The sequence below is a fragment of the Carassius carassius genome, chromosome 5 (assembly GCF_963082965.1).
Source record: "Carassius carassius chromosome 5, fCarCar2.1, whole genome shotgun sequence".
In the NCBI taxonomy this organism is placed as follows: domain Eukaryota; kingdom Metazoa; phylum Chordata; class Actinopteri; order Cypriniformes; family Cyprinidae; genus Carassius; species Carassius carassius.
In genome coordinates, this window is record NC_081759.1 from 14315060 (window position 1) to 14328973 (window position 13914).

The following is a 13914-nucleotide window of genomic DNA, read 5'->3' on the forward strand; positions in this document are numbered from 1 at the left end:
GTTTGTAGTGACAGATTTACAGTCGATAATGGTGCACCCTCTCATGTCTTTCACATCGCACCGGTTTGGTTCACAGGGTATTGTTATAAAAAACTGATCGGACTAATCCTGTCTTATACACTTCTCCTTGGTTTAAGATCAAAAGGCTTGTTTATTAATGGCAATATAATCTTTGGTGTAAAATGACAATCCCGCTCAAATTGACCATGACAAAAATGTGTTGCCTTTGTCGTCCCCTCCTGGTAAAAATATAACAGTTCGTCACATTTCTCCAATTCACTTCATCTTTTGGCTTGCGTTGTAGTGATTTCTAAACCAAGGCCCTTCAGTGTGTACTCTTGCTAAAAACAAAATCAAAATGTTTATATAACGTATGAAATCTAGCGCAGCTGGGCTCTAACTTCTCTCTCAAGGACGTAGAAATGCAAGCATTGCTGTCAAATGTGAGATTCAAAGGCGCATTTTCCGAATCCATCACCGCGCCTCGCCGTTCCCTTCAAACAGACCGATAATTCGGTAAACACGCTAAAGTGATAGATTATTACTAATAACCTTTTAGGCTACATAGGCTACACCGCGATTGGAATGCGAAACTGGCATAACCAGTAAAAAAACATCCAGGCATTTTTGTTTAGCAATTATTTTTCTAGATGCAGCCCATCTTGTGCGTCAAACAGCACGTCACGCTCCAGTAATGGCTAGCCTATTCATGAAGTTGTGGTATTGTTGAAACGAGCACGATGGAAAAGCAACACAACGAGCTCAGGCAGAATTGTTAAACAGATGAAAAAAACAAAACGAATGAAAATGATCAAGTAATTTCCTGATTCGACATAAAAACTATCCCAATCCCTGTCAACATAAATCTCCCAAAGATCGCCCCATTGACAACACAGGTAATCAATTATTGCCGATATAGCATCGCCGAGAGCGTATTTAACGTCCCCCTCCACATGTAATTACAGAAGCGATGTCTGAGGAAGATGCGGTGTGTAATCAATAGGCGCTTGCAGCAGGTACGCGCTGCTGCCTCTTCACTCGCGCGCTGATGCACGCGCGAACGCACGCACACCGTCTCGCCGCAGCCCGTAGACACACGCAGCTCGCGGCCACGCGTTTCTCCACCGCGTCTGGAAGAAGCGAAGTCCGGATAACGCAACACACTGGCACGCAAACATTTCTCCGCTGCGTTATCACCTTTCTATGGAGACCAGATAAGGCCACTCCATGACAGTTTCAAGACGCGCACAACGTCTTTGCGCATCCCACAGCAGCGAGTCTCATCTTGGAATTGCTGAAAATACTACAAGACATTAGACAACGCTGCACGCACCGCTCCAGACCTGCCATGACCGCAGGGGTTAGTGAAATGGCTCGCTTGGGGCTGTGTGGGCTTTTATTCGGGCTGCTGAGGCTCAGCTCGGCGTGTCCTGGGTCGTGCTTTTGCAATGCCTCGAGGATCTCGTGTATCGATCAAGAACCAGGGATCGAGGATTTCCCTGTCTTGATGCCGGAGTCTGACATGGAAAACATCACGGATATGTAAGTGGAGTGTTGCGGAGAAATGAACCGGGAGACCAGCTGACCAGTGAAAAAAAAAACATGCGCGAGTGTGTGGGTAGATTCCTCAGTTAGTCGAGGGCCAAAATAAGTTTAGTGTACTGCTATTCCATGACATGCCCGTTTCCGTTATGAGCGTCCGTGGATATGAGCTCTTGGCATCAACCAAGATGTGCAACAGACATCACGTCTGGTGTTTGTGTGAAGTAATGATGGGAAGTTCGGCTCTTTCGACTCCTGAACGGCTCTTAATTTAGGATTTTTTTGTAGGCCTTTATTTTACCATAACTTTGCAAAAATTAATGGTTTGTGTGTTGAAAACCCTTTCATGTGCAGTGTTTTTATGAGATTCTCAAAAAAATTAGTATACTGTGATAAAGTTCATTATTTTCCATAATGTAATGATATAAATTAATCTTTCATATATTTTAGATTCATTGCACACCAACTGAAATATTTCAGGTCTTTTATTGTTTTAATACTGATGATTTTGGCATACAGCTCATGAAAACCCAAAATTCCTTTTTTTTTGATAAAGATGGTTGCTCAGAGAAATATTTTTTGCGGTTGCTGACTCACCTTAGCTGACTTTCTGTACCAGAAAACGACAAACGAGACAGCGCTATCGCCTTACACTAGATTGTATAAATTGACCACATAACGCAATTAGATGCATATCGGTGAAGATACAGTGTCCGCTTCATAGAGATGTATCAGTGCTGATCTGATCTGCTCGAGAGATGTATCAGATCTGATCTGATCTGCTTGAGAGTTGTATCAGGGCTTATCTGATCTGCTTGAGAGATGTATCAGGGCTGATCTGATCTGATCTGCTGGAGAGATGTATCAGTGCTGATTTGATCTGCTGGAGAGATGTATCAGGGCTGATCTGATCTGCTCGAGAGATGTATCAGATCTGATCTGCTAGAGAGATGTATCAGGGCTGATCTGATCTGCTTTAGAGATGTATCATATCTGATCTGATCTGATCTGATCTGCTTGAGAGATGTATGAGGGCTGATCTGATCTGATCTGCTGGAGAGATGTATCAGTGCTGATCTGATCTGATCTGCTTGAGGGTTGTATTAGATCAGATCTGATCTGCTCGAGAGATGTATTAGGGCTGATCTGATCTGCTCGAGAGATGTATCAGATCTGATCTGATCTGCTCGTTAGATGTATCAGGGCTGATCTGATCTGATCTGCTCGAGAGATGTATCAGATCTGATCTGATCTGCTCGAGAGATGTGTCAGGGCTGATCTGATCTGATCTGCTCAAGAGATGCATCAGGGCTGATCTGATCTGCTCAAGAGATGTATCAGGGCTGATCTGATCTGCTCAAGAGATGTATCAGGGCTGATCTGCTCGAGAGATGTATCAGATCTGATCTGATCTGCTCAAGAGATGTATCAGTGTTGATCTGATCTGCTCGAGAGATGTATCAGTGTTGATCTGATCTGCTCGAGAGATGTATCAGATCTGATCTGATCTGCTTGAGAGTTGTATCAGGGCTTATCTGATCTGCTTGAGAGATGTATCAGGGCTGATCTGATCTGATCTGCTGGAGAGATGTATCAGTGCTGATTTGATCTGCTGGAGAGATGTATCAGGGCTGATCTGATCTGCTCGAGAGATGTATCAGATCTGATCTGCTAGAGAGATGTATCAGGGCTGATCTGATCTGCTTTAGAGATGTATCATATCTGATCTGATCTGATCTGATCTGCTTGAGAGATGTATGAGGGCTGATCTGATCTGATCTGCTGGAGAGATGTATCAGTGCTGATCTGATCTGATCTGCTTGAGGGTTGTATTAGATCAGATCTGATCTGCTCGAGAGATGTATTAGGGCTGATCTGATCTGCTCGAGAGATGTATCAGATCTGATCTGATCTGCTCGTTAGATGTATCAGGGCTGATCTGATCTGATCTGCTCGAGAGATGTATCAGATCTGATCTGATCTGCTCGAGAGATGTGTCAGGGCTGATCTGATCTGATCTGCTCAAGAGATGCATCAGGGCTGATCTGAACTGCTCAAGAGATGTATCAGGGCTGATCTGATCTGCTCAAGAGATGTATCAGGGCTGATCTGCTCGAGAGATGTATCAGATCTGATCTGATCTGCTCAAGAGATGTATCAGTGTTGATCTGATCTGCTCGAGAGATGTATCAGTGTTGATCTGATCTGCTCGAGAGATGTATCAGATCTGATCTGATCTGCTCGAGAGATGTATCAGTGTTGATCTGATCTGCTCGAGAGATGTATCAGTGTTGATCTGATCTGCTCGAGAGATGTATCAGATCTGATCTGATCTGCTCAAGATATGTATCAGGGCTGATCTGATCTGCTCAAGAGATGTATCAGGGCTGATCTGATCTGCTCAAGAGATATATCAGTGTTGATCTGATCTGCTCGAGAGATGTATCAGATCTGATTTGATCTGCTCGAGAGATGTATCAGGGCTGATCTGCTCGAGAGATGTATCAGTGTTGATCTGATCTGCTCGAGAGATGTATCAGTGTTGATCTGATCTGCTCGAGAGATGTATCAGATCTGATTTGATCTGCTCAAGATATGTATCAGGGCTGATCTGATCTGCTCAAGAGATGTATCAGGGCTGATCTGATCTGCTCAAGAGATGTATCAGTGTTGATCTGATCTGCTCGAGAGATGTATCAGATCTGATCTGATCTGCTCAAGAGATGTATCAGTGTTGATCTGATCTGCTCGAGAGATGTATCAGATCTGATCTGATCTGCTCGAGAGATGTGTCAGGGCTTGTCTGATCTGATCTGCTCGAGAGATGTATCAGGGCTGATCTGATCTGCTCAAGAGATGTATCAGGGCTGATCTGCTCGAGAGATGTATCAGATCTGATCTGATCTGCTCAAGAGATGTATCAGTGTTGATCTGATCTGCTCGAGAGATGTATCAGATCTGATCTGCTCAAGAGATGTATCAGGGCTGATCTGATCTGCTCAAGAGATGTATCAGGGCTGATCTGCTCGAGAGATGTATCAGATCTGATCTGATCTGCTCAAGAGATATATCAGTGTTGATCTGATCTGCTCGAGAGATGTACCAGATCTGATCTGATCTGCTCAAGAGATGTATCAGTGTTGATCTGATCTGCTCGAGAGATGTATCAGATCTGATCTGATCTGCTCAAGAGATGTATCAGTGTTGATCTGATCTGCTCGAGAGATGTATCAGATCTGATCTGATCTGCTCAAGAGATGTATCAGTGTTGATCTGATCTGCTCGAGAGATGTATCAGTGTTGATCTGATCTGCTCGAGAGATGTATCAGTGTTGATCTGATCTGCTCGAGAGATGTATCAGATCTGATCTGATCTGCTCGAGTGCCTGCGCTGACAGACGAGTTGACTTGAGAGACCATCTTGGTTTTGAGGGAGAAAAAAATGCTTTTAGGCCTGCCGCAAAAGATACGCTCATAAACTGCTGTTATTAAACAATGAAATAAAGTTTTACGTGTACGTTGTTACATGAATTGTTGTGTATAGGTTAGTTGGGGAGTAGTCTAACGTGTAGATACAGTCTGTTTGATACTGACTCTGAGTGCTATTCCATTTTTGGTCTATGTATTCACATACCATTGCGGATTGAAAACAGCTCGCCTTGATTTTATTTGTTTGGCGCATGCCTAGTTAAATTGTATGTTCAAGTAATATTCCTATTGCTCTTAATAGAAACCAGTGTAGTACATCGGACTGCTGTGTAAATGCCACGGTATACAGGGATTTCAATACCATGCTGTATCTACTTTTTTTGTAAGGGCAAGTTTTGTGTTTGACAAGGTGCCATAGTAAAATAGTATTATCTGAACTAGGCAGAATACCGTTTAAAACCAATTTAATCAATTCCTTTTTATTGAGCAAGAAATTGATAAAAAAAATTAATTGACAATAATTGTGACTTTCTATTCATCAAAAATCAGGATTACCACAAAAGGATTAAGCAGCACGACTGTTTTCAACATTGATAATAATAATAAAAATACTTCTTGAGCACCAATTTAGTATTAGAATGATTTCTGAAGGATCATGTGACACTGAAGACTAATAACAACTTCGCCTTACCAGAAATAAATATAATGTTAAACTATATGTTATTTTAAACTTCAATAACATTTCACAACATTGGTGTTTTTACTAAAATATCCAATTGAGCATAAGAATTCAAGCAAAATATCAGAAAATCTCACTGACCCCAAACTGTGGATGTGTACCACAGTACCGCAATGCTACTGTGTTTATGAATCTAATGTGCCTAATCATTCCTTTCAATTCCACAGATACATCTCAAATCAAAAAAGGCTACTTACAATCAGTGAGGACCATATGAAGTTCTACTCAAATCTCAGAAATTTGTGAGTATCTGAAATTGTATAGTCATGCCAAATGGGAATGAAACTTACTTATGTGAGCATATACTGTCTTACACAGAACAGTGACCAATACTCATCTGACATATGTATCTACGATGGCCTTCTTCAACAACTCCAAACTTCAATATCTGTGAGTCTTTTTTGTTACGTCATTTTATTAAATTTAATGAAACTATACAACAAATATTAAGCACGTGTGATGTTTTCAAACTAATTTGCTATACTGTTATTCTTTATTTTTAATTAATTAAGTATTTTTCTACTCTCTATCTGTAGGAATCTCAGAGACAATAACTTATCAACACTGTCTTGGAGGGCACTTCGTAATTCAAACTTGTCCACTTTGTAGGATGTTTTTTGTTTATTATTAAATAAATGTACAAAACTGTATGTACTGTACTATATATCTTTCTGTTCCTGAAGTTTGTTTGGGTTTGCTTTAGGTTGCTCTCCGGAAACCCTTTGCAATGTGAATGTAAGAACATCTGGATCAAAGTCTGGTTGGATGACAGTGAGAGAGATGGGCTGCAGTGTCTACTGGAAGGAGGAAGAGCAAAAGCCCTCTCTAGACTCAATCTTCCTTCATGTGGTAATGAAACCCAATGCAATTTTAAGTCACACAGATTGTGGTAAGACATATTAAAAAATCATCCTCTCAAACATGACAATTCTGTCATTATTTCAGAGTATCCACATGTCGATGTCATCCCTGCTGTTGTCAGTCAAATGGCAGGAAGTGATGCCACAGTGGTGTGTAGTGTGTCAGGAGCCCCGACCCCTGAGCTCTCCTGGAGCTTAAACTCCAGTGATAACCCTCCTCTCTCAACCAGCCATGAGGTAACACTCTGTTTGCCTGTTAAGTATAAAGCTAGTTCAGAATAGCAATCTACTATAGTGCTCTTACTCTTTCTGTAGACAAAATGCAAGTTGAATAGAATATTATTATTAGATATGTAGAATGAAATTTATAAAGTGATAAAATAAATTAAATTTATGCATTTAGCAGACGCTTTTATCCAAAGCGACTTACAGTGCATTCAGGCTATCAATTTTTACATATCATGTGTTCCCGGGGAATCGAACCCCCAATCTTGCGCTTGATAATGCAGTGCTCTACCAATTGAGCTACAGGAACACTAAAGAATAAAATAAATCCATATGAATCTAGTGGTTTAATACACGTTTTCTGAAGAGGCACAATCACTTCATACAATAAACATATTTAATATATCCTTTTATTTATTAATAAAATTTATCAATGTTGCATTCTATGTTTTCGTCTCATTAGACCACATGAGACTTGATTGATATTCTCAATGTATGTTTATGTGTGAATAAATGCTCAAATTTAAAGTTTATAATATAAAGCAATCATGTTACTCAGACGTTTATTAACTGCTTAATAATAGTATTGGATTAAAATGCTTGATTCATTGTAATATTTTTATAAACTTTTTCAATCATGAAAGTTTTGGTTAAATGCAGTTTCAAATGAGGGACAGAAATCTTTCAGGTTTCATTAAAAATATTTTTGTGTTTCAAAGATAAAAAGAAAGTCTTATGTGTTTAGAAGGACGTGAAAGTGAGTGACTGTTGACAGAATGTTTAGTTCCTCTATTTTGACTTTTGATCAATCTTGAAAAATACTTTTTTATCGAATTAAAATATAAATTTAAAATATAAAACACAAAACTTAGCATTCTTATTTCAAATGTAACAACTGGACATACTCATGCAATGCAATTATTATAGTATTTAAAGATAGAATTTAAAGCCAAGTCTCTTGAGCTTTAACATCAGATCTAATATTCCTTGTAGACACATAGCATAGTGAGATCTTCCACAAAATCATAAGTAAACATAAGATGGAATACTAGATGTAAAACGGTGTTTTTACAGACTATGAGCCCTATTTACTCTATTAAGCCTATACATATCTGCCTTCCTCACATCAGTTATAACCTCTCTCCTCCTCATGCCAGTTTTACACATTTAGGACACTTAAACACTTAATCTCTGTAGCATCCTATAATGTGCTTTCAAATATCATGATTGATCACAGTGCTGAAACCACAGATGCTTGACTCTAGCCCTTAAAAGCTTGGTGTTTCCATTAATATTTAAAATGCTCACTATACTATTTACGTTAAAGGATCCTTCACCCATGGTGAAAACAACAGCCTGTATGACAGATTAAATACATTGAAGTGTAGAATGAGAACTTGGATTATTTAGCTCCAGTTAATGCCGCAATTTAAGAAAAATTATACATTTGGCAGGAAGAAATTGGATCATTTTTTGTTAAGTTGATCCAAAGTATCATTTTCTTTTTTTTTTCATTGTGCTAGAATATTAGAAAGACTAAGATTAGTGTGAGCTCTTTTGACTTTGGTCAGCAGGCAACCACAACCCAGAATACCCTGTCAACCAAAAGGTGCATGAATGCAAAATGTTTTAAAATATGTTTAAACAGTTGTGGTTTCTTTCTCACAGATTTCTCACACAATGGGGCTGCAGTCTATTCTGACTCTGAGTGGACTTTCACCTGATGACAATGGCAGAGAGCTCACCTGTAGTGCCGAGAACATTGTGGGCCAGACTGAGGCTTCAGTCCTTCTCAATATTCTTTGTAAGAACTCACATTGTGTTGCTTGTATTTGCTTTGCATTGCTTTGACAGAATGAGCCCCAAGTTAAGGTTTGTTTCAGTCCTCTGTGACAGAAGGCCATGAGCTCAAATGGTGGGTCATGACCAGTGGTGGACAAAGGACACAAGTCTTGTATTTGTTAAAGATACCCTGATGAAATATTACTCCATACTTATACACTTATAAATGCATAAGTACTTCTTTTGAATGTCGTCTTGAGTAAGAGTACTGAACTGTAAGAACTACATATTATTATTATCATTATACATTTTTTTGCAATTTAATGTGCTTCATCCTCACGCTCAAAAAAACTATTTTAAGAGAGAGGGGTCTAATGTGCCAGTCATTCAGATATAATAGACCTAAAATAGTCTGACATTATTATGAATTATTAGTAGTCAGCACACTGGAGGATTATAATAGTCTTGATACTTGGCTTATTTTGAGTCGCATAAGATCGGTACAGTGATTTGTTAACTTTTTAGACGTGCTCAGACCAGATCATTAAATCAGAGTTAACTGATGAAATTGCAAATGAAATAGCAAATTGTGAACCCATTCAATGATTGGACATAAGTGTGTGTGTGCGTGTGTGTGTGTGTGTGTGTGTGTGTGTGCGTGTATATATATATATGTTGGGGCAGAGCTGACTGCTACTTACCACGTCCATCGGTGGCGGATAATGGACATTCCTTCAGATATGAAGGTAAGCTACGAAATAAGCTGGGGGCTCCTTGCGGTGGTCCCCAGACGAATAAGTAGTCGTGGACCAACAGCGGAGGTCTATCAGGTATGGAGGGACTAGTTGAGTGGCATCACTAGATCCATTGCAAAAACTCCATTTATGTATATTAAATGGACTGCTAAATTGACTGCTGCCTCCACTGCTCTGTGGGTAGTCTTCCGTGAGCATTTCGTCTCCTCAAGACAAGGCCGCGTTGGGGACACGCGAGAGACAGCCTCAACAGACAGAGACCTGGCAGCCCCCTGCAACTCCACCGTCCATCTGGTTGTCTAGAGTTCATCTCCTGCCACTGGATATTGGATTCTGGACTGAAGCTGTGGAGATAGGGTTTGCGCGCCTCTCTCTTCACATTAATTCAATTCAATTCAATTCAAGTTTATTTGTATAGCGCTTTTTACAATACAAATCGTTACAAAGCAACTTTACAGAAAATTATGTTTCTACAATATTTAGTAGTAGCTAGTAGTTTGTGCACGTTTGACAGGATTTTAGAAAAATAAAAATAATAATAATACAAGACGTAGTCAGCTAGATGATGAACTATCAATATTATTAATTAATAGTAATTATATGATGCAGTCACACATGTAGCAATAATTGTTAGTTCTGTTTGTTGATTCAAGGTTAGGATCATCTGGGGTCCTCTGAGGGTCAGCATCATCTCTTCTCAGGTGTTCTGGATCCAGACTGGAGCTTGTGTAAATCCTAGTTACATCCCGTGGCAAAACATAGAAACAAAATAGAGACATCATTAGCATAGCTGCTGATCCAACAAAGTAAAATTAGTTTAACCCAAGCTAAAGAATAAAAATGCAGATGCAACTACACTCACAATTTAAGAGATACATTATTTGAATGCTTGGCGAAAGAGATGTGTTTTTAATGTAGATTTAAACAGAGAGAGTGTGTCTGAACCCCGAACATTATCAGGAAGGCTATTCCAGAGTTTGGGAGCCAAATGTGAAAAAGCTCTACCTCCTTTAGTGGACTTTGCTATCCTAGGAACTACCAAAAGTCCAGTGTTTTGTGACCTTAGGGTGCGTGATGGGTTGTAGCGTGGTAGAAGGCTAGTTAGGTACGCAGGAGCTAAACCATTTAGGGCCTTATAGGTAAGTAATGATAATTTGTAACTGATACGGAACTTAATAGGTAGCCTGTTTAATTGGAGAAAATTATTTGTTATCCAATCTTTTACATTTTTAACACACTCTGTTAGCTTAGATAATTGGGAAGTTTCATCTGGTCTCGTTGAGATATATAGCTGAGTATCATCAGCATAACAGTGGAAGCTAATTCCGTATTTTCTAATAATATTACCAAGGGGCAACATGTATATTGAAAATAGAAGGGGACCTAGGACGGATCCTTGTGGCACTCCATATTTTACTGATGATAAATGAGATGACACCCCATTTAAGTAAACAAAATGGTAGGGATCGGACAGGTAGGATCTAAACCATCTTAGAGCCTGCCCTTGAATACCTGTATAGTTTTGTAATCGATCTATGAGTATGTCATGATCTATGGTGTCGAACGCAGCACTAAGATCAAGTAAGACTAGAAATGAGATGCAGCCTTGATCTGCAACATTAATCCACTCTCTGCGTATGCTATCACTTCACCGTACAAGTCCTTTGGCGATAGGGTAAATGTGACGGAGGCAGGTCTTGGATCAGACTGGCAGCCTTTAGCATGAGCCCTGCACGGAGGCGGCACAAGCGTGATGGTCGTTGTGTGGATGGGTTGGAACAGCGTCCACCTTTGGTAGCTTCTTGTGTGACTTAGCAGCCCTCTTTAGGGTCCGCACTGCTCACCCCCAATCGGGGGGAGGGTCTAGAAAAGGTGACCCAAACATTGCCTGTTCCTTACACTCCTGGGTGGCCCACCGCTGTCGTCAAGGCATCCCATTACGCGGTCGAAAATATAAATCGAAACTATTAATTTTGGCTACATGGAACGTACGCACACTTCTTGATGTGCAGATTGGAACTGACCGACCCCACAGGCGCACTGCCCTGGTTGCGAGCGAGCTTAACAAATACAACATCGACATTGCAGCTTTGAGTGAGACCCGACTCGCAGGGGAGGACTCGCTAATAAAAGTCGGGCAAGGATACACCTTCTTTTGGAAGGGCCTTCCAGAAGATACCCGCAGTCTATATGGAGTAGGTTTTGCCATTAAAAGCAGACTGCTACAGAACATCCCAGAGTCCGACCTAAAGGTCCGACCTCAACACGCCAGGCAACAACCCTCAAGACGGCTCAACGCACGAGCTTTAAAATCTCCTGACATTATTGCATCATACCGTCACTGCTTGGCTAATAACCTTTCCTCCACTATCACTCATCCCCTACGCAATACAGCTGAAAGCGCATGGGCTAACCTTAGCTCAGCTATACAACAAGCTGCTTCCGATACAATTGGTTTCACCTCCAAATGTCACCAGGACTGGTTTGACGACAGCTCCCTTGAAATACTCAACCTTCTGGAGGAGAAGCGTAAAGCCCTCTCTGCCCACCTCTCCAATCCACAATCTCCCTCTCTACGCTCACACTGGAGTAAGATCCGTGCTGAGGTGCAACGACGGCTTCGCATAATGGAGAATGACTGGTGGCTTAGGAAAGCCCATGAAATTCAAGGTTATGCGGACACCAACAACTCTCAAGCGTTTTATGATGCAATAAAATCACTATATAGACCCCAAAAACGCAGAATCACCCCTATCAGATCTGCAGACGGCACAATTCTGCACAAGGACAATCAAGAAATTCTTGAGCGTTGGGCTGAACATTTTAACACCTTCCTTAACCAATACAATCCAACTGACCCCACTGTCCTGCAGCGCCTTCCAAAGCTCCCACCTGTGCATGAGCTAGATGACCCTCCCAGATTCTCAGAAGTCCTGCCAGCTGTACGAAGTCTCAAGGACAATAAGTCTGCTGGTCCTGATGGAATCCCTGCAGAGGCTCTAAAGAAAGGCGGGTATCTGCTCACCAAAAATCTCCACCAACTTATCCAGATAATATGGGCACAAAAAGCTGTTCCACAAGGCTGGAAAGACTCTCACATTGTTACTATCCACAAGAAAAAGGGCGACAAGTCCATCTGTGGAAACAGTCGTGGAATATCCCTGCTCTCTGTGGCAGGGAAAGTATTAACAAAGGTCATGCTGTTTCGTCTTACTAAGCACATCACAGAGAGAATCCTTCCTGAGTCACAGTGCGGCTTCAGAAAGGATCGGTCCACCTCCGGCATGATCTTTGTTCTACGCCAATTGCAGGAGAAGGCTAGAGAACAGAACAAAGATCTGTTCATTGCCTTCATCGACCTGGCAAAGGCTTTTGACACCATTGACCGCCAAGTCCTTTGGGTCATTCTGGAGAAGTTTGGAGTGCCTCCAAGGTTTCTGGAAATCCTACAACAGTTTCATGATGGCATGCAGGCTCGTGTGATTGTGGGTAAATCTCAATCCCCCTCCTTTCCTGTGCAGGTAGGAGTGAAACAGGGGTGTGTACTGGCTCCAGTGATCTTCAATCTCTTCCTGGCAGCAGTCACCCTCCTCTCCCGCAATTCCCTCAGCCCCGACGATGGTGTTTGCCTACAGTTTCGTCTGGACGGGAACCTCTTTAACCTTCGCGGCCTGCAAGCCATCACCAAGACCACCACCACCACAATTCATGAACTGCAATACGCTGATGACTGTGCCCTCCTAGCCCATAGCCCTACTGCACTGCAGCACACACTGGATGTTGTATGCGCAGTCTACCAAGCTTGTGGCCTACGGGTCAACATCAAAAAGACTGAGATCATTGCACAGACCAAGGCCCCCATTCTTACACCTCCTGAATTCTACATCCATGGCACACCAGTAAAGGTTGTTCAGCACTTCTGTTACCTCGGAAGTATCCTAACACCCACCTGTCTCATAGACAACGAGATCCAGGCACGCATAAACCTCGCCTCTTCTGCCTTTGGTAGACTTCGATCTCGAGTCTTTGCTAATAAAGATCTCCGTACCTTCACCAAAGCGGCCGTCTACCAGGCAGTCTGTGTTTCCAACCTGCTGTTCAATGCGGAAGCTTGGACTCCCTACCGCAGGCATATTCAGTGCCTTAAGGGCTTTCACATCAGATGCCTCCAGCTCATTCTAGGTGTCACATGGAAAGACAAAATCCTCCATGCGGACATCCTTCAGCGCACTAACTCCAGCAGCATGGAGGCAACCATTGCTAGGCGGCAACTGCGATGGGTTGGACACATTATCCGCATGCCCTCCCTATGCCTACCCCGGCAGGTCCTCTATGGGCAGATATACGCAGCCAACAGGAGACCTGGGGGTCAGAAGCGTCGCTACAAGGACCACCTCAAGTCAACCCTGATAAACTGCAGCATCAACCCTGGAGTCCTGGAAACAACTGCTGCCGACCGCCGGGCATGGAGCTCTGCATGTGGTCTGGGGGCCCAACTGATCGAGTCACAGCGTACCCAACACAGAACTGTGCTACGTCAGCGCAGACACCAACGCGCCGACATGAGGACATGTGGCTCTCG

At 42.0% G+C, this 13914-nt stretch overlaps 1 protein-coding gene across 1 annotated transcript in view; it reads left to right on the plus strand.

Annotated features, from left to right (window-relative positions):
• Positions 1-1083: 1083 nt before the first annotated feature.
• The window catches only part of LOC132140818 (BDNF/NT-3 growth factors receptor-like), a 42891-nt gene continuing 30060 nt past the window's right edge, over positions 1084-13914 (plus strand). The window contains exons 1-7 of the mRNA XM_059549819.1: positions 1084-1542; positions 5878-5952; positions 6029-6100; positions 6247-6315; positions 6414-6559; positions 6656-6807; positions 8464-8599. Of these exons, the coding sequence (XP_059405802.1) occupies positions 1349-1542; positions 5878-5952; positions 6029-6100; positions 6247-6315; positions 6414-6559; positions 6656-6807; positions 8464-8599 (844 nt within the window). The 5' untranslated portion in view covers positions 1084-1348. The remainder of the gene's footprint in view (positions 1543-5877; positions 5953-6028; positions 6101-6246; positions 6316-6413; positions 6560-6655; positions 6808-8463; positions 8600-13914) is intronic.